The sequence below is a fragment of the Sphaeramia orbicularis genome, chromosome 24 (genome assembly GCF_902148855.1).
Source record: "Sphaeramia orbicularis chromosome 24, fSphaOr1.1, whole genome shotgun sequence".
In the NCBI taxonomy this organism is placed as follows: domain Eukaryota; kingdom Metazoa; phylum Chordata; class Actinopteri; order Kurtiformes; family Apogonidae; genus Sphaeramia; species Sphaeramia orbicularis.
This window is the reverse complement of record NC_043979.1, coordinates 3961644-3986033: the sequence shown is the minus strand read 5'-3', so window position 1 is coordinate 3986033 and position 24390 is coordinate 3961644. Positions and strand designations below refer to the sequence as shown.

Below are 24390 nucleotides of genomic sequence, written 5' to 3'. Positions count from 1 at the left end.
AACAAATGATAATTATGACAAAGAAAATGTTAGTTGCCAGAAAATAAAACAAGGTATTAGTGTATTATTATTTTTATTTAATTCTTATTAATCTATTTTCCTCCATCCACATGGTTTTTTTGTTAATTGTGATCAGGCCTTCTTAAACAGGAGGTGAACCGTTTAACGTCCTTAATGCACCATCCCTGTGTACTGAGGATCTTTGGTTCTGCTATTCAGTAAACGAATTCTGTCATTAGTCACAGTGGTCTACTCAGTGTCTTTACTAAAATGTTGTTTATATAAGATTCGCTAATTTGCTGAGGCAGCTTCGTACTGTGTTTGGAGCTGATTGTTGGTGTCTAACTCTGTTTCTAAGCTAACGGTAGCTAACTGTGTTGCTAGCTGTTGCAGATGCTGAGGGGCATAACAGAGGTATTGAAGATCTCTGGAAAATTAGGAGAAATGTTTTTGTGAAATAAAAAACAACTCAAGTCTTCCACATAGAAATCAGTACTAGTTATGATGGATGTTGTTTAGAAATGGAGTTAGTTAAATGTGAACCTTTTAAGGCTTTTTTGTGTTAATGGAGAAGGTTGGTGTAGTTGTTTTTGGGTTTGTTTGTTTTGTTTTTGTATACATGTAAAAAAAAAAAAAAAAAATGGAAACAGTGCAACAAGTCATTTCAATTGTTTTGTCACATATGATACAGTGTTTGAATTGCCCGATTTCTGCAAAACTCCAAATAAACTAAGTTTGGAAAAAAAAGAAATGGAGTTAGCTATCATTAACATATAACCACCTCCCAGCACAGCACAGACTTCAACATAAACTTCATATATGCACATTCAGATCTTACAAATTGAATATTTAAAAGGACCTTTTTTGTAATATGTCTACTTTAAAACATTAAAAAAGTAACTAAAACTGGCTATCAAATTACAGTTTTGACATTATGCCAAGCATGTCAATGCACCATAGATATACTTTGAGAATGCTAACCAGCTAGCTTCACATTATACACTTTGTAATGTTTGAATAAGTAGGGAATCACTGTGGCCTCTAGTCTGCCCTCAGTCCAACACATCCATGATTAGGATTGAATTGTACAAGTCCAGAAGTACAGAAGAATTCTAGCAAAGTTCAACAACAATATAAAAAGTAAAAATGCAGAATTATTTCTTTCAGTGTCATATTGTTATAGGGTTTTACAATATTCTGTTTTTATCACTTACAAGTACACGCATGTTGATGTTGTTAGATTCATGAAATGTTATAAGTATATGATTAAAATAAAAAGGACCAAGTAACTGTAGATAGACATATAAAGTAGTAAACAATGAAAATACTTCAGTAAAATACTCTATAAGTACCTCAAATAAGTAAGGTAGGCCTATCTTTCTCACACCAGTGCAGATGAAAAACACACTCCATTGGTTTATTTTTTTCTCTCCGGGAGGATATAAGTAGCTCACTGGAATGTACTATGATGCAATGTGTAGACTGTGTTGACTGGTGATGACCAGGTCAAGTGGCCGAGATGCAAAACAACACCAGACGTGTGAGTGGTGAAGAAAAACACAAACACAGACGCACAAAAACACAAACCTAATAATCCTAAATAAGAATTGTCAGCTCAGATGGATCAATCCTACCGAGTGTGATTCACATTGCTATACAACTGACACATTAAAAACATGTCGTAGAGTCTGTTACTTTATGTTGACAGTGTTCCTATAGAGCTCTGACGTGGTCACACATTGCTTCAGTCGTGTCGGTTACGTAGGAGTTTTAGGCTTCCTGTCAGTTGCACGGTGGTGCTGCATCAGTTTACTCTTTACAAATAATAATAATAAGGAAAAAAGGAAAGCATTACAACTTTACTTTATGTTCAAAGAGATCAGTCTAACTGATTTATCAGTTACCTTTTTTCAGTCTAAGCTTCCATCCTGTTATGTTATGTTAAACATACGTCACTGGCCGCTCAGTTCATTCGCATTCCATCTGAATGTGATTGCACTGCACCTTTCCACAGCTGCGGTTGAGGTAATGCTATTTTAATCAGGTGCTTGGTTCTATTACTGATCAGAGCTGCACAGCAGACACTGCAACAGGATGTTTTTCTGTTTGCTTTGTGAGGGCGTGCATGTGTTTGATCACGTTTTCAGGAACACACGCAATAATTCAACTCAAAGTTCAGTGGATGGTCATGTGGCACAGAACAGTATAACCCTGCTAACAAAGACGCACAAAGACAGAAACACATGCATTTGATGCAGCTATGACACACATCAATAATGTTTTAGATCCAGCGTGTGCACCTTTAATAACCTATTCAACCTAAATCTGCAGATGATGCATCAAGCACTTGGTTTTATTTAAAGGGAGCAGAAGCTAGCAACAGCAAACCCTATAGTTAGAGGCAGAGTACTTGGAGTGAAACCAGACAGTTACAGCCGTGCTAACAGCTCTGAGACCAACCCATGCTTTGAACACAACACTAATATTAGCATACATTTGTGATGAGTACAAACGTGTTGCAACTTCTAAACCAATTTTCTAAAAATGTCAAAAGAGAATGTAAAATTCTGTGTACATACATTACTGTCATCTCATCACCATCAGTTTCATGTAAAACAGTCTATTTGTTGTAATATTTCTTACAATAACATACCACCTGAGCACTTGAGTCAGGTTAACAGATGTAAGTGGTATTGTGACAAAATCTGGCTTTAGTTTTTGAAATTATCCACTGATCTGGGTCATACAACATTGTTTTGAACTATTACAGTTTCTTCGAAGAATTTTCTACATTTTGTCAAAACTCTGGTTAATTACAGTACCTGGCCTGTTGGTGGACATTGTCATCTAATGTCAGTATTCATTTTTAATGGATGATATTTGAGGTAGCCTGATAATTATGTCATTTAGCACCAAATTACCTGAAGATGGCAGTACTCTGATCAAACACAACTGTATGTGTTCATCGACACAATGAAATGACTTGATGTTGAAGATCAAAGCTTGGTTGTTTTTTCAGTAAGTATGCATTAGCTTGGCAAGTTTCACTACTCACTCTTCTTAAGCTTTCTCCTTTTGTCCAAATTTGAACATTAATTTTCCCCCCTCCCAAAAAAACCCAGCGATGAGAACCTGTTGACACAGAGAAACAGATGGGAAGCCTCCAGTGCATAGTGTGAGTTCTTAATAAAAGCTGTCATCATCTTATTTGTAGATAATTACACCAAAACTCTTAGATTGCTAAGAACTCAAATTTAATGTATTGTTCTATTGCAAAATACTTGCCCTGCAACACGTTTTTCCTCTAATCTGTGAGTCTACACTCTTTGCCACTGTCACTGGGTCACTGCCACTAGGTGTGTATGTATGTGTATGTGAGGATGATAAGTGAGGTTAATTACTTACAAAAGATCTAAGGGACCTGACTTTTCATATATTCTGCTGATAGGAAGCTAAAAGATAGACTGTTGTGTGGAGAAGGGGTGGGATTAAATAAATTCTTCTTCCTCCCACTGCTTTTTAAATGTGCAAATGAAGTTATGTATATGTATAGGTTTTGTTTTTTTGTTTTTTTCCATGACTTCTTACTACCTGTTTTATTTCTAAGGACTAAGTAAGATTACTTTGTCTTGTTGCATATTCGAAATAAACTAAATTAAAAAAAACAAAAACAAAGTAGTGGTGCAGTGGTTAGCACACGGTGGTGCAGTGGTTAGCATGGTCACAGCTAAGAAGCTCACAGGAAGAAGGTCCTGGGTTCGATTCCAACACCAGTCGACGGGGAGTTTGTGTGGAGTTTGCATGTTCTCCCCGTGTCTGCGTGGGTTCTCTCCGGGTACTCTGGCTTCCTCCCACCATCCAAACACATGCACTGATAGGTTAATTGGTTAATCTAAAATTGCCCATAGGTGTGAATGTAAGAGTGGTTGTTTGTCTCTATATGTTCAGTCCTGTGATGAACTGGCGACTTGTCCAGGGTGTACCCCGCCTTCGCCCCTATGTAGCTGGGATAGGCTCCAAGTGACCCCCGTGACCCTCGTGAGGATAAAGCGGGCTCAGAAAATGAATGAATGAATGAATGAATGAACTGTCAAACAACTGATAATAACACTTCCAATGGTGGATTTACCTACTGCCCCCCCATTTGAACACGTAAAATGCCAGGATTCAAACCCCAGTCTTCCACATCCTTGGCCGTAGTTTTACTTACTAAGCTATTCACCCACAGGTAGTTCGAAGTGCAAATTTATACGCTCCAGGTCTCTCCTATCTCATATATTGGAGGCGGGGTTTACTGTGCATGTGCCATTTATGACGAGGGTCTATATGGTAAAGGGAGTTAAATCTTTACTTAAGTCTAATCATGAAGAGACACCTGTTCATTCAAACAGCATTTGGGTCTGCAGGAAAAACAAACAGGCATCCACAGACAGTATGGAATGTATTATTATAGAACTGCATGGACTGGATAATAAAAATCTTTGAGTTGCTGCTGAATCCCACACAGTTGTCAAACATTGGCCTATACCTCTACTGTATCCTGTTTCTAATTTCAAATTATTTGGAATGCTATAACTGAGGCCAACCTTATTAAAGTGAACTCTTTGCTTTGGTTCCAAAACGTGGTCAAACTAGTGAGGTTAAATTGTATTCATTTTATTAGTGTACGATGTTGGAGCCCACTGGGGGTCCGATTGTGGACCCCACTATTCTCCTGTAGCCCCCCCTTTCCATGTCTTATGATGTCTTTTATGATGTTTTGCCTTTTTGTCAACGGTCTTTGCTGTCACCTGCCTAGGGACAACGGATGGAAATTAGCACTGCTGCTACAATCTGGCACATTTACAGCTGCAATTGTTGTAGATGTTCATTAATATGCACTGTCCCTAATAAATAAATAAATAAATGAATGAATGAATGAATGAATGAATGAATGAATGAATGAATAAATAAATAAATAAATAAATAAATAAATGTTTTCTGGATCCACCACTGCCCTTCTGAATGTGTACATCAGTCAGTGTGTATCAGCAGAGCTTTACCTCCTCTGTTTTGCATGGATAATGGAATTTCACCTGTTTACGTCTATAATCTTTGCGCTATGACCTGTGTGAACACATTTCAGATGAGGATTCTTGATTAACGAGGTGATTCTGACTCTATCAACAATTTTGACAGAATTAAAATCTAGACTGATGTACAGACACAAACAGAACGTTAATTCAGGTAAATTCTTACTATCTTTGCTTTATGGAAGTAACTTTGCTGCATGTCGTCCCCTCTCTCATACCCTATCTTTCCTGTGTCAGCTCTAGGCAAAAGCCCCAAAATATACCTTAAAAATTCTTCCCATCTTTGCAACTATCAAATGTTAAACTCAAGGCTTTACAGCACGAGTCCACAAACCAATGACAGATATCACAGAAGTTTAGTGCACTTTCTTATACAGTCTATAACAGGGATGTCAAACTCATTTTAGTTCAGGGGCCACATTCAGCCTAATATGATCTGAAGTGGGCCGGACCTATAGATAATAGGCTAAGAACTTATAAATAATGTCAACACCAAAGTTTTCTCTATGTTTTCGAGTGAAAAAAGTAAAATTCCATAATGAAAATGTTTACATCTACGAACTGTACTTAAACATAACATGAAGAAATATGAACAGCCTGAAAATTCTGAAGAAAAATAAGTGCAATTTTAACAATACTACGCCTTAGTTTATCATTTATACATGTGCATCACAACTTACAGATCACAGTGGATCTACAAATACACAAAATATTTAGTAACAGGCAGAATATTATTAAAATTCTACATACATCTCTTAAGAAATTTTATATTGTTCATATTTGTTCAGGTTATTCACATTTTTTGTAAAAGCATAGTCTAAAAATACAAACATTTTGTGTAATTTTACTTTTTTTACACTAAAAAAAAGGGGGAAAAATGTGTTTTTCATTATTTATAGGTTGCTATGATTGTATTTTACTGCTCTGACCCACTTCAGATTGAAATGACCTAAATGATTTTCACATCTTTGACTGTTAATATCTTCATTATAATTTTTGCATTTCACAAATTCATCCGAGGGGCCGGATTGGACCCTTTGGCGGGCTGGTTTTGGCCCCCGGGCCGCATGTTTGACACCTGCGGTCTATAATTTCAGACTGTCAGGGACACTTACAACTGCTGCAAACATTTCTGGTGCTGAACCATCTCTGGACTTTTCTCATTTCACCTGTTTTGTCACATGAAACACAGGATCAGTTAATATCCTTAATGATGGCAGCATTCCACTGCAGTGTGACAGTACAAGTGCTCTGCTTTTATGCCCACCAGTTCACTGTCAGGACTTTAGTGGGAAACCTCAGCACAGCCAGACCATTACTGTCTGTATCAGCCACATGTGTGCTTTACCTGCTCTGTTAGCAAGACATTGCTAACATTGCTTCAATGTTCAGTTTACTTTGGGAAGCGAAGCCCAGTGAATTACAAAGAGCAAATGACCAAAAATACTTTGAAAAGTACATTTTTTTTATCGTGTTACAGTGAATTTTCCCTTTTCAGAGCCCCGCTGTGCGCCAGGCCACATACTCTCCCTGCTCTGGGCTCTGGGCTGTTTTCTGGTCATTAAACTTCCAGCTCGGCTCTAGCCCACACACCGCAGCCCTGCAGGTGCTCCTCATTAAACGCACTGCAACAGGCTTACTCCAAAATGAGAGGTTAGCCTTCGAAAAAAAAGTAAAACGCCGTCGTGTATTCTGCCATGATTCAGCCTTTTACTGTCACATGATGAGACTTCCTCATATGCCAGGTTTTTCTGCAAAGTAAGCCATGAGTATATAGTTACAGTCATGTGCTACTGTGCACATGACTTTAGATGGTTATACTTTTTTTTTTTTTTTAAGATTTGTATTTTATTAACAGGATGTTTATGGTGTTTATGGTGCATATACAGTTCGTTACAGTGAGATAAGGTGCATTTTACAAAAGGAACATACTTAAATATATAAACTTACAGACACACCAAGATGGTTATACTTGATCAAACCTTTGTAAAACTACTTACAAAGTAAACAGTCATATTTGAAGGGCAAATCTTATCTTTCACCAGCAATATTTGGAAAGGTGTGTGTAGTTTTCATCGGACTTTAGTCTTTTATAATGTTCAGATACGAGCAGCTTGATTTGGAAAGCACACATGGGGCTGTAAAAGGCTGCACTCAGCATTTTGTTAAGGGAAATGCTCACAAATGAACATACCAGAGAAAGTACAGTATGGTAGTGTCCTAAGTGGAGAACCCTGATAGGACTCCCTTCCTGAGAGAGAGAGTGAACAATGTGCTCTTTGGCCCATGTTTTTTCCTCTTTCTTTTTCTCATGTCTCTGGTGCTTGGAGGCTGGAAGCGGGGGGGGGGGGGGGTGTTCTGGGGAAAGTCGAGGCCGGGGGTTAGTGCAGCCCCTGCCGAATCCCAGTCTAAGTAGCAGACACAGGAGGTGTTGGGAAAACACAGGGCTGGAATCCTTGGGACAGACTGATCTGATCTCCCCCTCGCAGTAACAGAGTCGTCTTGTCTAAATAAACAGTCGCCTCCTGAGCTGCTCCGACACATCCAGTCGCCAGGAAGGCGTTTTCTCCAAAATCATATTATTCTGACTTATGACTAAAATAACGGGAGTGACGCAGGAAAAAAGACACCTGTTTACAGAGCTGTCTCGTGACTGCAATCAGAGCTGTGGATTCAGTCTTCGTACCGTAGGACCACACAGATACAGTATTCAGGATATAGAAACATTATACGTTCCATAATATTTATACTGTACTTGCGTGTATTCAGGTAACTGTATCTGTTAGTGTCTTAAGAAGAGACTTTTATGACAACTACTTTTATTCTCAAAACAGACTTATTACTTTCATTTAAATCTGTTTGAGGGGAACTATCCATTGTTTTTTATTTTACATTTTGCACGCCTTCCCAATATCAAGACCAAATTCAACTTCTATCGCTATTGAGTAAAATGAAAACAAACTAAAAAACATGAGAAAACAGAGGAAAAGGTGTCATAATGTTTTGAATTCTGTATTTTTCTGTTTTTTTTCTTGGTATTGTGTTTTTGTCACTATATGAAATTAAAATAGTTTATTAGTCTAGTTAGGATCAATTAGTTATGCTAATAATGATGTCAAAGGTCTAGTTTTTACTTCTATGAGAGCCTGTATTGTTCATTTGTACTTGAATACAGTTGCAGAAAAAATTATTAGACCATCAAAAGTCATCAAAAACAGTTGTTATGAAAACCATATTTACTAAAAGATGGGAACCTACGTTACCTTTGCTGCTGCAATAATATTCATTGGTGATGCAATACTCCATGTCATTTATCAAGGTGTTGTCATTCTGCCTCTGATGATGATTTATATCTACAGCCTTTTTTTTTTGGAAGTGAACATTGTTTGTTTGGTATAATTGTTATTGTTTTCTCTAATTTTCATCCTGTGTTACTTGTGAGGTTTGTGAGACTACATTTGCAGCTGTGTAGGGAGAAAAGAAACTAACTGAACTGTACTTGAATGTAAACATTGTATTGTACTGAAAAAAGAGAAAATCTAACAAAAACTAAGTTAAAACAAGAAAAGCACTCGGAGAGCGCAGACCTCCACAAGGCCTCCTATAAGTGTGTTTGTTTGTTTGTTAGCAAGATAACTCAAAAAGTTATGGATGGATTTTCATGAAATTATGCCCAATCACCACCAAAATTTAATCATTTCTTCCTTGTGCCAGTATCAGCATTTCCTGAAAATTTCATGAAAATCCATCCATAACTTTTTGAGTTATCTTGCTAACAAACAAACAAACATGCACGCGCACACAAAGCAAAGCGACCACAATACCTCCTAGCGGAGGTTAAAAAAAAAACAAAAAACAGTGGTTATGCAATCCATTACTAACTCCAGTGTGTATCATGTGACTAAAACAGACAGAAAAGAAAACACGGAATGTCTAAAAGCACTGTTTTTGTCAGGACAATGCCATAGCTACTGATATAAGTACTTAAGTGATTTTGGTTATTATCAAGAAAATATGGAAAATGACGAGATATCAGCTCTGAAATTAAACTACTATGAGCTATTTTTGATATTATCATTATATTTGTCCAAATAAATGTACCTTTAGTTGGACCAGGCATTAAAATAAACAAGAAACTGAAGAAAACAAGGGTGGTCTAATATTTTTTTCCATGACTGTATAGCAGTACTCCATAAGTTGAATGAGTACTTCTACCTTTAAAGCTAAGCAGATATCAGAGTCTGTGCAGACTCTGAGTTGTCCAGATCGTGGTATATCTACTGTTTAAGTCCAGGTTAAAGACACACCTGTTCAGACTGACTTTTAACCCTTAGAGACCTGAGACACTATTAGGTTTTAATCTGTGGTCTTTTTTAATCACTGTGTATTGTGTCTTATTGTTTTATGCATATTTATGGTATTTGACTAAACTGTTTCTATCTTATAATTTAATCATGTTTTTAGATGTTTTTAGCACTTTGGCCTTCTTCATGTAGTTGTAAAGTGCTATATAAATAAACTTTGATTGACTGATTGATTGATTGTAAGTTCCTTCTTGTAAGTAAGCGTGTACAAATGGACTGGAGTTTCTTGAAGATGATGGAACTGACATCCAAAATACTTCTGCAGTGAGTTCCAGGTATTTAACTTCTTGGGGGGGGGGGGGGGGTTTCACACCTTCATATTTGTTGGGGTCAAATGACTGTCAATATCTTCTTGAACTGAAGAAGTATTTTTGGTGAGAGGTGAAATGTGTAAAAATGCTGGAAAACTGTGTTAAAAAAGAAAGAGCACAACTAAACAATAACCTGTTTAATCAATCAAATGTGCAATAACTTGTTTTTATCTCCCAGTACTTTTATTTATTTTTTTTCTGATACAGTACTCTATTTTACAAGAGTGTATTTGTGTCTGTCTGTGCAATAACTGTTTTTACATGTTTTAGCGGTGTTTATGTTCGTTTCTGTTTTTGTTCATGTCTCTTTTGGATTCCGTGACTCAGGCAAACACACAAGAATTCCAATGTACCTATACTGCAAAGTATCTGTGCAAATGGCAAATAAAGTCTATTGTATTCTATTCAACATTTGTAAAGTAGTTATTACTTTTAAATCTGTGTTGTTTTTTCTCGTTTGCCTCCTGTATATTTCGATCTTGTTTAATTCATTGCATAAACACAGTTCTTGGCTTGGCATTGCGTAATCCACTGTCAAGTTTGTGTATGTTCCTAAATATTGGAATACACATCAGATTCTTAAACCATCTGGTGGAAAATCCTCACCCTGCTGGTAACAGTCGCTGCATGCGTAGAAAACCCTGGCGGGACTTTACACTGCCCTTCCTCTCACCTTTCACGTTAACATAACTCACGTTGCTTGTAAGTGTTTTGATATCTGTGCTGTCGAAGCTCCCATGTTGACCTTTCACCTCTACTTCCTCCCTCGTGCCAATGAGCACATTCTAAACAAGAGATTAAGATACTGGGAAATCACACCATGGAACCTCTCTGTTAGCATTTACATGTTGCTATTCGTCACTGGTGTAACCTTTGGTTCCGAGGAAGGGGGGGGTGATGATACCCAGTAATACAAACAAGACATAAACACACACTGGGCAGAGAAAGAGAAGAAATTAAAAGAATTTACCAGGTGAACGTAAGGCACAAAATAGCCGTAGAGGGCTGCTGGGATGCCAAAGGCCCATATGCGATAGCCTAAAGACCTCCAGATGTTGATGTTAAAGATCTGGCTCAAGGGCGGGCACAAGCCTCCGGTGCGGGTGGAAGAGGGTCTGACGGGCATCAGGGGCTTATAGGTGAAGCCAGCCAGCATCAGCACAAACATGAAGATGCAGAGGACGCGCATGGTGTTCTGAAGGCCCACTTTTTCCAGCAGTCCTGACAGCATGAAGGGCAGGGTAATGGTGAAGATGCTGCTGCCGGCTGTGACGATGCCGTTCACCAGGCCCAGGCGCTTCTTAAAGTAGTGACCCAGGATGACCAGGCTGGGCTGGTAGGCGAAAGAGCAGCCACAGGCAAAAACGATGCCGTAAGTGAAGTACATGGGGCCCAGAGACCTGCAACAAGAGGGATTACAACAAGAGGATACATTACTAAAAGGTAACTGAGTACACTGTGTAAGTAAGGCAAGGCAAGGCAAGGCAGTAAGGCAAGGCAAGGCAAGTTTATTTGTATAGCACATTTCAGCAACAAGGCAATTCAAGGTGCTTCACACAGGACATTGAAATAAAAGAAACAAAAAGAAACACATTTAAAACATTATAAAAGAAACATATAAAAGGTGATTACAAACAGCAAGTAAGAAAACAACACATAAAATCAAAAAAAAAAAAAGAGACAAGTGCATACAAAGTAAGTAAAGTTTATATCTAGAGCACATTTAAATGCAGCTTACAGGTGGACTAAAAGACATAAACCTGCAACTGACAACCCAATAATGGGCTAGAATCCCATTTGAGGCATGTTTGAAAAGACAATAATTTATTTTATACAGTTTATTTTGTGTTTTTGCTGTTCAAAGGTTAAGGTTGCTGTGGCTCCACATAGCACATTTTTAGCCATAACTGCTACTAACTGAGACAAGTGCATACATAGATTATGATGAAAGGATAGCGTGAGCATTTGATTGAACTAATGGTTCTTGTTCATTATCATGGAAACACAGAACTGGCTCGAGTTTGATTTGAGACTTCACACACAGTGATTCAGCTACCTGTCTGATAAAATGGGACTAAGGATCATTTTTTTCAGTCTTTTAACAAGGCTGAAATAAATGATTTCCCATCCAGTGTTTTATAATTCAATAACAGCTATACACATAGAACAGAAGTAGCTCCATGGTGGATCCCTGAAACATTCCATGCATAAAAAAAGTCCATCAATAAGAATAATGGAAATAATGGGTTTTCCTGCCAAGAAACTGCACTGGAAAAAATCCAAGTGTATTTTTCTCATTTCTAGTCCAAATATCTCATCACACTTAAAGTAAGACACAATCACCTGAAGAGTAACTTTTCAGTGAGATATAAGAATTTATTTTTAGACAATAGATCTGGAAAATCTGATTTCAAGAAATCTTACCAAGATAATTTTCACTTGTTCCATTGGCAGATTTTTTTTGCTTAATTCAATTTTTTTTTTTTTTGCTTGATTCAAGATTTTTTTTTTTTTGCTTAATTCAAGCAAAAAAAATCTGCCACTGGAACAAGTGAAAATTATCTTGGTAAGATTTCTTAAAATCAGATTTTCCAGATCTATTGTCTAAAAATAAGTTCTTATATCTCGCTGAAAAGTTCCTCCTTAGGTGATTCTGTCTTATTTTAAGTGTGATGAGATATTTGGACTAGAAATGAGAAAAATACACTTGGTAAGATTTTCATTTTTTCCAGTGCGTGACTGTTTGCAGTGGTGTTCTCATGGTAACAGCTGTCAGAAAGTTGCTGCACTTCTTAAGCAGCCCCTGTATAGACCTTTTAATAATGGAAGACAATGTTTTGTTTGTTTTGTTTTTTCTGTTTATTTCACTATTTTATACATTTAAGCGATGAATTACCATTCCTTTCTTATTAACAACAAAAACTGTTCCCCCCTTTATGTTGGAATAATTTGGTTTTCAGTCACATTCTAAAATATTTGTTACATATTGTATCTTTAACAATAGAACTGTATATAAAACAACATAATATTTAATATTAAATGATAAGAGTAGAAGCTAAGAATAGAAATCACAGACAATATGATAAAGTCTTGCTTGCATCCTGTGGGAGAACAGAAAGTGAATATCAATAAAACAAATAACGCTGTTACAGATTGTTATTTGCAACACTGAAATAGTAATAGAGAAAACTATGAAACAACACGTTTTTATCGTGACACAGTGTATGATCATATCACACAGTCAAACTGGGAAACTTTTTGAGATGAAAGAAAGTCTGCATTTTGGAGGTGCTTAATCAAAAGTTATTTTTGAATTATTTACTGTGCTTATGGTGGTAAATGAAGGGCACAAAGATTGGCACTGGGTGGTTTGTTTCAATGTGTCCTCACACGTGGACAAGTATAGGATTCCAGGAAATTATTAACAACAGGGTGTTAAGTCCACAGACGTGTAACCACAGGGTGATGATAAAACCTCAGAGGAGTACGGCTGCCCTGGAAGATCAGCTGAACTGCTCAATGCAGTATTAAAGTGTTTCTCATACATGTCATTCACATACAGTTTCATTTTACTCACACAGCTTCATATTTTAAAGACAGAAAAAAACACTTCAAATTTCTAATGTTTGTCAGTGACTGAAAATGTATGAGAATAACAAAACATGTGCGGTTAATCCTGACGTATCTTCATAAATCTGAGTAAACTTCTAAATGATGCGCATACGTAGAGTTGTGCTCTTATGTTTACATATCCTGACAGAATGTGCATGGGACGGTCTTGAATGTTCCAACATGACAATGACCCAAAACACAGGGCCAAGCCAACCTGTCATTGGCTACAGCAAAAAACAGTGAAGGTGAAGGAGGGGCCATCTCAGTCTGCTGACCTCAGTATCACTGAGCCACTATGGGGAGGTCTCAAACATGCAGTTCATGCAAGAAAACCCATACATTTAAAGGAACTGAAGGTGTTTTGCCAAGAAAAATGGGCAGCTTTACCATCTGAGAAAATAAAGAGCCTCGTCCACAATGACCACAGAAGACTTCCAGCTGTCACTGATGTTAAAGGGGCCGATACAGAGGATTAAGAACGAGGGTATGGACACTTTAGATCAGGGTCATTTGGATAGTTCCTGCTGTCAGTAGGAGTGTGTATTGGCAAGAATCTAGCGATACAATACAAATCACAATACTAGAATCACAATATATCATGATATCACAATTTTTAAAAGATTATTTCCCAGAAAAATTTTAATTACATCAGAAATATGCACAAACACTAAACACATTTTTATTTGATCAGAACAGGATCTAATGCTGTATCACAAAACTTTCCTGTATAAAAAAAGCTTAAATTATGTTTCAGAGACATTACAGTTTAAGATCCTGCTCAAATGTTCATATTCTATTAGCTGTGAATAGTATGCATAGTGGACAGTCCCTGAATTATTCAACATCATAACAATTTTTGTGCCATCCCAACAAAGGCACTAACATCTGTCTCTAAGACAGTAAAAAGTGCTTTTAGGATGCTTGAAATAACCATTATTTAACACAACAGTGTTAAATAATAATAAATAAAGTATAAACAAAAAAGAAAAATAAAACTCAACCCTTGTCAAGTCTGCATTTGAATAAATACCTAAAATATCGATATAGTACTTTTTAATATCAATACAGTATTGTGAAATGAAATATTGCACAGCTGATATTTTCTTACACCCCTAGTTGTCAGTATGATTTAAAAAGAGCAAAGACATTTGCTTGATGATAAATGGTTTCATCCAACTGCTAGCCATGAGTGAAAGAAAAGTTTTAGTATTATCATTCATATTCTCTGAAAAATGGCCAAAGAATCACAAATTCTGCTGGAGCATGTAAACTTATGAGCACAACTGTATGTGTACAACATACTGTAATGTTTTGTTTGTTTTTTTTAATAGTATGATCATCTCCAGTCAACATGTTCCATGTTCCAGTTTTATGAACACTGAGTACTGTAAGGTCTTCTCATTATGTGGATTTAAAACTAACAGGTCAAAGGGGGTTAAAGGTCAAGAATGATGGTAACGCTGAGGCACAAAAAAAAACAAAAACATTTCAGAAAACAGTTGTTGTATTTTGTAAAATTTCATTGTTTTCTGAAATAATGTATTTTGTGAAATATTTGTCAGATTTATTATTATGATATTATATATCATATTTCTTTATTATTATGCTTAATAAACTTTGCTGTCTTTTCTGAAATGTTGTCTTATGGGAAAAGCTTTGTTTTTGTGAAATGTACAGTACAGTAATTTCACTATGTGGTTGTTGATGCTCTTTTAGTTAAATTATTATTATTATTATTATTATTATTATTATTATTATTATTATTATTATTATTATTATTTTTGTAACCTTTATTGAAGCGACACCAAGTGATGAGGAGACTTATGTACAGTATTATACAATATTTACACTTACATTAAATCATCATAATGTAGGGGAGGGGGGGGTTGTTAAGATATATGGCATATAATATATAATATATATAATATATATATATATATATATATATTTATATATATATATATATATATATATATATATATATACATATATATATATACATATATATATATATATATATATATATATATATATATATATATATATATATATAATAAAAAGTGATTTAATTGGTTTTCCCCTGTAAGTCGCTTTGGAAAAAAGCGTCTGCCAAATGCGTAAACATAAACATAAACATAAACATAATATACAAAAGAAACAAAATGGCAGTCAGTAGTATGAATCAATGTCCTGTCTTGGCTGTGTAAATGTTTTATGTGTGGTGGAGTGTGTAAGATGTGTATGTGGTGTGACAGTTGTGATGTGGGCTTCTCCAAAAAAAAAAAAAAAAAAATCAGGGATATGACCAAAGATAATCATTAGGTAACTGAAACTAAATGAAAAGAAGAAAAAGGAAAAGGAGAGAGAGAGAGAGAGAAAGAGAGAGAAAAGGAGGAAAATGGTGGGTAATAAAAATAAATAAGTAAATAAATAAATGAAAATAACCAAATGAGATTAAAAGTACAATTTATCTGCATTTGATGCCATTGCCCCCGCTGCCTCACGTTGCCATCACAGCACTGCTGCAACTTTTTTTTTTTTTTTAATGGTGAAAATAAACTCTCGGCCTGTGTTGGGAAATGTTTGTAGGAAAGTGTCTGTACTGTGCATTAAAAACACACAAAGTTGTTTGGTCTCACTCCTTACTTAGCCTCCCTCCTCTTTCAGTCAAATTAAATATATGTTACATGTTATTTAAATGCTAGTATATGCCAGTTTCAGATGTTTAAATTCACATCATATCCTGGTTATTCTATTCACCACAGTTACACCATGTGGGATTAGCTCTTTTACATAGCTGATAATTATATGCCCATAGTTAAACTGAGTCATGGAACAACAGGGAGGTGCCAAAATATGCTATTATATGCTGTTTGTGCTGCTGTTGTCTTCATAATAAACTGATGATAAGATGACTTCTCGCTTCCTTACTTGACAAAGGAGCTGGCGAGGAGGCCAATGAGTCCAACAGCGGCTCCGCCCACGGCTGTAACTCTGCAGCCGAGGATGTCGGTGAACACGCTGACGATGGGAGAGCAGAAGAAGATCATCCCCATGGAGAGAGAGCCCACCCATGCTGCCGGAGACAGAGACCAGAGATGAATGAGTGGAAGAAAATCTAACACAACAACGAGACGAGTCAGAGGGATTATCATTTTACATCCACAGTCAAACAAACCTGCCTCTGGGAAGGGGGTTAAAATGAACAATACAGGCATGAATACAGGCATCCACCCCCCATATACTGTCTGCAATATACTGTCCTCCATATACTGTCTACCATATACTGTCCTCCATGCACCTTAACAACAGATCATGATGCTCCTAAAGTCCCTACTGTCACCTTATTTCACTATTGCTGCTGCTCATGTTGCTCCACTATTTTAACTGTTACTGTTGCTCTATATTATGCAATATGGTACATATTTAGAAGTCATTTTATTATCTTTTTTGCACATTTTATGGTAGTTTTCATTGTATTCTATTTAGCTTTTATATATTTTATTTTATATCTTATCCTTTTATCTTTTCTCAAGCTACAAACACCGAGACCTGGGTAAATAAATCTGGGTGCTTCTATGCAGTGGCGGCTGCTCGTCTTTCAGAGAGGGGAAGCTCATTGTCGGCTTACATCAAAAAAATTGTCAAGTTATTTAAACATAAATTCGGCCCTCCATTACATTAGCATTGTCTGCCATCGTGTGCACCTTGCTAGATAGCTAGTTCACTCCAACCTAGCCAACAGTATGACCGATTTAACTAACTACAAAATGATATTAAACTCGGGCAAGAAATGATTAAATTATGTAACTGAAATAAGAAAACGTTGAAATTATGTTAAATTGAAACAAGGAAGTACAGTGAGTGTGTTTTGTTTACAGTGCAAGACATAAACAAGTAATTTCGTAGTGGTTTCTGTCTCGATTTCACAGCAGAATGCGTGACAGTATTAAACTGAACTGTGTCAAGTGAAGGAGTAGATCTCAAAATAGCTGTCAATCAAACAGGATTCAGCCTTTCGACCGATCCTCCAATCAGCACGTGGAAGCTCGGCGTCCAGCCCAGCCGAGGTCCGCCCACAGCTCCATTCACCCCCACAGACGCTGACCGTCCAGGGGCGGGACAACATCATGGCATTTATCCAATTACTGTCCAGTTTTGAGGCAATGAAAAAAACTGTTCCACTCAGTCCCATTGAAGTGCATGGACGATGAGCGTCTACGGGCAAATGCACTGAGCAGAGATCGAATGAGAAAACAGCGCAACGGGAATGTATGAGAAGTGAACAACATCGAGTCTGTTGGTTTGTGATAAAGCTGATTCTGAACGAACTCGTCTGTGAGATGAACGTGGTTTAACAATTTGTAGTCAATGAAATGTCAACACAACCGAACATATCTAACCATTTAATTTTCGTAATTTTAGGGGAAGCTGAGCTTCCCTTGCAGTCTGTGAGAAACTGCCTCTGCTTCTATGAAACTGGTCCTAAAAACAGGACATGGGGGCTAAAAATTCAAACCAGATGTAGACGAATGTTATGAAGCAAATTTGGAAGCACTTTGGGTCTATTTTAAAAAGAAACATTTACTGAGATAAAAGACAAACTATTTTTCAGATAAATGGCATTTTTATATTAGCTTATATTATATTTAATACCAAAATCTGCATGTAACATGGTGAAAAGGACACGAAAATTACACACTACTACTTTTTAAATATCTCTTTATTCTCTCACAGGTACATTTTGGGAATTGAACTAATTATTCAAGGCAGAGTGTTTCACAAAAATGATGGCTGTTGCAAAATCATTCTCGATTTATATGCGTTTAACTGGGCAGGTTGTGCATGTAACGCAAGTGGACACAATGGGTTACATACAAAACCTGGAACGAGACTGAGATTCATGAAAAACCCACGTGTGAATTAGAAAAACCACTAGGATCCTCAACATCAACACAGTGTCTTTATTTATAGTGCTATAGAAGACCATTTGAAGCCATGTTTTCCAGATCTAATGCACTGACACCTTAGTAGTTTTTCATGTCCCAATTTTGGTCCTATTTTTGGCCCCAATATTTTATTAAAAATAAATTAATTTTGGGATGGCTCAGAGCAAGAGTATAATTTTTTTTGCATTTATCTGAGGTCATCATTAGGCACATCCTGGGTGGAAATATGTCTAAATTTCTCTTTTACTATTGGGTCTAAAAAGCTGGTACCAAACTAAACCCAGTTTCATAGAATCTATCATTTCATTCTATTATGTACAATTGATTGAATGACAATAAAGCTGAGTCTGATAAAACAAAAGTGTCCGGATGCAGCTGACAGGACACTGCTGCTCTGGTATCCACATCAATGCACAAACACACGTGAGTTCATACAGGCAACCAGTCGCCAAATGTCTCACACATGTCACGAATTTCCTTTGTTAGACGCTGTCCATTAATCACACTTAGACTGTCTATATTTGAATCTATTTTTACACGTAACCTTGAAGAAAACAAAGCTGCAGGGAGTGGTGTGGAGCTGTCATTTGGTCTTCCTAAACTTCAGGTTAAAATAACACCAGCGTGCATCAGAGGCAGCAGGAAAACACATACATGGAGCGGACAGGAAGGCGTGATCAGCAAAACACTTGGGTCTGATCTTAACATTATGTACACAAACATCAAGGGAATATGATTAACCTATTGGATCCCATAACACCTCACTTCACGTCTTAATACTGATAAGAAAATAGTTTTTCCAGAGTTATCAGTCGTACTGTGGACAAAACGCCTCCAATTATCTTATCTACATGTACATTGATACTGATGAGCTATACATCCCACTGTGTTTTGTGGAGTTTCAGTTGTAAAGCAAGTCGTAGATAAAATAGGTAGATAGAAAACTTAGATATATACTGAATAAAACTATCAAATAGGAGGACTTTATGACATTAATGCAAAATTTCAAACACATTTTGCCCAGTAAGTTATAAAAGTGCTATATTAGTGCAGTCTATTTACCTGTTTTTAATGTTCCCATAATGCAGTGTTTCTCAAACTGTGGGGGGGCCATGGGTGGGGGGCATGGGATCACTCCTGGGTCTTATTTTTTCTTCTTCAGGTTAGAATATGTCTCAGGTGGAACTAATGTTTTAGCATTGGAGCACCCAGAACTCATTTTAGAGATGTACACCAAACCAATCTACTGCCATGGTGATCTGTCACTGGACTAGACAAAGAGTTTAGGTTTGGACGATGGACAAGGACTGGACTAGAAAAGAAACATCGACAGACATGTTTGTGTTTTGGACCAATTTGGACAGTTTGAACTTTAATGTTCTGAGATGTGCAATGGAAGTGGGCTCACTGACCCACTATATTGTTCAAATGTTCATATTTGTTACAAAAATGTGTTTGTTGTTCTAAAAAAAGTAACTTTATTGTCATAGTTGTAAGATAATTACACATTTCCTATTTTTATTCAGAAAAATGTTGTCTCAGGGAGCAGTCTGGTTAAGTTTATTTATATTGTTCAAGCAAAAATCTAAGTTATTTTAAATTTGAACAACAAATGATTCAAGGAAAAGCAAAAAGTATTGTTACAATATTGACATTTCTTTCAATAAATGTTATAATTGCACCACTGTTACAATGTTGTTGGGGTTGAGGGGGAACTGGAGGTTTATGGTCCTGAGAGAAAATGACTGAGAACCACTGCCATAATGTGTGATGGTCAGGGGTCTCAAACATGCGGCCCGGGGGCCAAATGCGGCCCGCCAAAGGTTCCAATCTGGCCCGTGGGATGTTTTTGTCAAGTCAAAAATTCCACAGTCTTGAACTGAATCAAGCAAAAAAAAAATAGCTTGAATTAAGGAAAAAATGTTGAATTAAGCAAAAAATAAATAAATAAATAAATAAATATAAAAATCTTCAATTAAGTTAAAAAATCTTGAATTAAGCAAAAAAAATCTTAACTTTAGCAAAAAAAATCTTGAATTCAGCAAAAAATCTTGAATTAACAACTTCAATTTTTTTTCTTTCTTTTAGTGCAAAAAATAACACAAAATTCTGAAAATATTAACATTTACAATCTATCCTATAACAATAAAACATGAATAACCTGAACAAATATGAACAACCTGAAATGTCTAAAGAAAATGAAGCACAATTTTAACTATTTTCTGCCTGTTACAAAGTGTTTAGTGTCTTTGTAGATCTGATCCATAATGCACATGTAGAAATGATAAGTTGAGGCAGAATGTTGTTAAAATTGCACTTATTTTTCAGTTTTTTCAGGTTATTCACATGTTTTTATTTGGATAGTTTATAAAAGTAAGTATTTTCATAATTATTTCTTTTTTCTTTACACTAAAACAAAGACAAAAATTTGGAGTTGTCATAATTTATAGGTTATTATGTTATTATTTTACTGGTCCGGCCCACTGGAGATCAAATCGGGCTGAATGTGGAACCTGAAGGAAAATGAGTTTGAGAGCCCTGGTGATGGTCTTAACGTTCAAAGGTACAAGTTCACCCACTTTTATCAAACCCACAGGGAAATTCAGTCTGTACATTTTTCTTATTGTTATACACTAAGCATCTACCTTTAGCTTCAGCAGTTAGTATATAGCTGACATGAAAGGTAGTAAGAGACCAACTACAGACCATCGTCAGAAAACTGAACCACATATATATATCGGAGGAAGCCCATGGAGAAAAACAGCAAACTTAACACAGAAAAGCCCAAACTGACAGGGAGTGAAACACAGAACCTTCTAGTTACCTACATTATGATTCCACACCACCTAAACTAATTCATTCCAGCAAGACACTGAAACAACAACAATATCATTCTTGACTTGTTTTGTGGAAATTAGGACATAATTCAGGCCTTATTCAACCTTGAATGCTTGCTGTGAAGTTTCATATCGGCACAGTCATGGTTCGAGGGTGAGAACTGGCCCTTGTCCTCGACGGAAAACAAACCAGCCCCCCCCCCCCAATAAAAGCAGTATTTTGTTCATCAACCTCAAGTGGAAAGACCACAGTGAGTCTGTACTGCTATTCAACTCAATTCCAAGGACAGTGTGCACATTTAGATTGGATTGAAAGAAACCCCAAGTTGACTTGCTGTGATGACACAATCACAGTTGGAATCTTTCAAAATAGATAGATTTTTAACTGAAAGTGAACATTAAAGTACTTGTCATAGTCAAGTGTCATTCCAAAGGCAGAATGTTTGATTAGAGTATTATAGAACACAACATCAAGACACATTTTATTTAGCCCTAGCATGCTAATGTTGTCATAAATGATCATTTCTGTAAAGAAAAGAAAGAAGCCCTAAAGTTGACTTTAATTCCAGGCAGATTATTACTACAAAGCAGCAGATCATCCAAATCTGTCAACAAAAGTCAGCCACATGCTGTTACATAAGGTCAACAAACAGAGCAAGGCTTTCTCTAATGGCGAATTATTGAAAGACTGCCCATATTTATTACATAAGACAATATGATATTGGACAAAATAGTTAATATGCTGTAAATTCTCCAGATTGATACATTAAACTGAAAAAAGGCACAAAATCAACTCTGAACTGAAACTCTATTCTAAATCAATCCATCGTGTCAACCAAATGCATGTGGCTGAATATGGTTCAGTACTAGTAGTAGTACTAATAGTACTCAGTACGTGGGCTTCTGGAAGAAAATATAGTGACTAATTTTTTTAATTTAAAGTTTGATGTCCCTTTAAGAATTGTTTCTCAAGTTGAAATACGTTGTTTCGGAAATGTCAGCAAAGTTTGCTGAGTGCTGAGTCAGCAGTCTTCTGTCAGGCTAAGGTTTAACACCAGTCACATGCTGCCTATGACCTTTAATACCCTTTCAGCACAGTTGGTATACTTTTGGAATTTCAGTTTAGTGCATCAGTAGTTTAAGTTTTAGGAAACTGACTAGTTTTATGTGTCTTAAAAAAGCAGCTGCAAACCAGCCGACAAGATGACTTGTATGAGATTCGTACATATTCATGGGCACCACATGAAGTTGATGTTGGAGTTTGTTTTGTGTTGAGAGCAGGTCATTTATTGATCTCAGGGACTTCATTTCCAAGTTAACTACTGGCTCTGTTGTCTGCATATAAGATTACAGCTGGTAAATTGCTTTCTGTGTGGAGGACACATGTTGGATTTTCCATGAATGTCCTTATGCCCACGTCAGGGTTCTTCAGTGCCCCTCTTCTATTCCTCTTCTATAATTCCAATAATCTACAACCCCGGCGTAGAAATGGAGATCACTAGAGCTGAAACAATTAATTGATTAATCGACTCAAGATGATTAAAAAAAGATTCAATTATAATTTTCCTGAATCAAAGCTTAATTTCCTTAATTTTGCTGCTTCTAAACAATGGTTCCACTGTTGAGTTTCACACGGACACTTGTTGTGACACACATGACTCTAGGATCAACATAAACAACATGGAGCGCAGCTCAGAAGAGAAAAGAACAAAAGGCAGAAAATGTCTATATGTTGGCTTTTCTACATTGGAACCATCACTTACTCCTTTAAACTTTTAAACTTTCACACAAACATTAAAAACATTTGTCTTTTCAGTTGGATGTTGGTTCCATGTTCAGTTGTTAATAAATTGGATCCAAATGTGTTGAAGACTGCAGTGCACAGATTATTTGCAGATGTCATTGGACTTGCTTGCTGTTGTTTATATCTATAGATTTTGTTATATATGCTTTTATGCTGTTGTTATTTCTATGTAGGTATTTTTTATATAATCTTTTACCTTTATACTTTTTGTGGTTGTTTCAGCTGGTTCTGGAATAAAGGACAAGTTTGACATTTTCAGGCATGTCTGTTTCACATTTTTAGTATTTTTTTTCACCAATTCAAACAATCGTTTAATCATATCAAATTGAAGCAAAGAATTGATACAAAAATAATTGATAGCTACAGCTCTAGAGATCACTAGCATCACCGAATGATGGAAGAAACAGACTCCAACACAAACTTCAAATTAAGCACATGGGTATTATGTGAATATTACATATTGAAACATATAATTGTTTTTATTTACTTTACATTGTTATTTTTTCACTTTTATATTTATATTTCATTCCAAATAGTAACTCAGTCTAGTCTGCAGGGACTGGCTGTTTTACCCTGTATCCGAAAAACAAATGGGTAGACAAATGGTCCTGACTCGATGTATGTTGACTCACTGAGGAAAAACAACACACACTCAAATTGTGCAACTGGTGTTGTGTCCTTTGACCACACTGAAGAGTGAGTGACACGCTTTGGCTGGAATGAGCTCCTAGAGCACTTTAAGGCCCCTAATCACATCACACATGCACTTCAGATAAGACTACAAACGGGGTAAAATAACCACACAGGTGAGGAACAAGCCCACACAAGTAACACAGAAGAGAACAGACTTAAGTTGTTTTACTGTTTAAAAGCTACTGCAGAGGAAACGTGGGAAAAAAGAGCAGAGCAGCTGGAATGTGAAAGTTCTTGTCTGTTTTTTAGGTGAGAAAAGGAGGCCAATATGTCAGGTTTCAGGGCTACGTCTGCTTTTACTGCTGCATCTTTACACTTTTGGCATCCTCCACTTCACCCCCTGCTGTCCCATGATTATACATTCTCAAAGCACTTCAGCTTTGAAGAAAAACACCCCACTTTTCCATGAGATGAATCAGAAATGTCATGTCACCATCACTGTAAGTATGACAGTGTAAAAAAGAGTAAATTCTAACTATAGCCTATGGTCAGATGTTGAAATGTCCAGTGAAACCACAATAAAAAATAAACTACATTTAAAGTTTAAAGCTGGTACATGAGTAGGCAAAAAACAGAATAAAATGGGTAAAAGACTGAAGCAAGCAGCATGCAAAACAAATACAGACACTGTAAAAAAACTGAAGACATAACTAGGCAGACTGACACTGGTGGTTTAAATAAAAAACATGACAGATGTCAGTGATGAATTTAGCAGGTGCTATGTTGTTTTTGGAGCCTGAGGTGAACA

The 24390-nt window shown here is 36.5% G+C and overlaps 1 protein-coding gene across 1 annotated transcript in view; it reads right to left on the bottom strand.

The window, feature by feature from the left end:
- Positions 1 to 24390, bottom strand: part of slc16a10 (solute carrier family 16 member 10) — a 69238-nt gene that overhangs the window by 13843 nt on the left and 31005 nt on the right. Inside the window, exons 2-3 of the mRNA XM_030127773.1 lie at positions 16291 to 16435; positions 10718 to 11147 (exon numbers count right to left, since the gene is read on the bottom strand). Coding sequence (XP_029983633.1) covers positions 10718 to 11147; positions 16291 to 16435 — 575 coding nt within the window. The remainder of the gene's footprint in view (positions 1 to 10717; positions 11148 to 16290; positions 16436 to 24390) is intronic.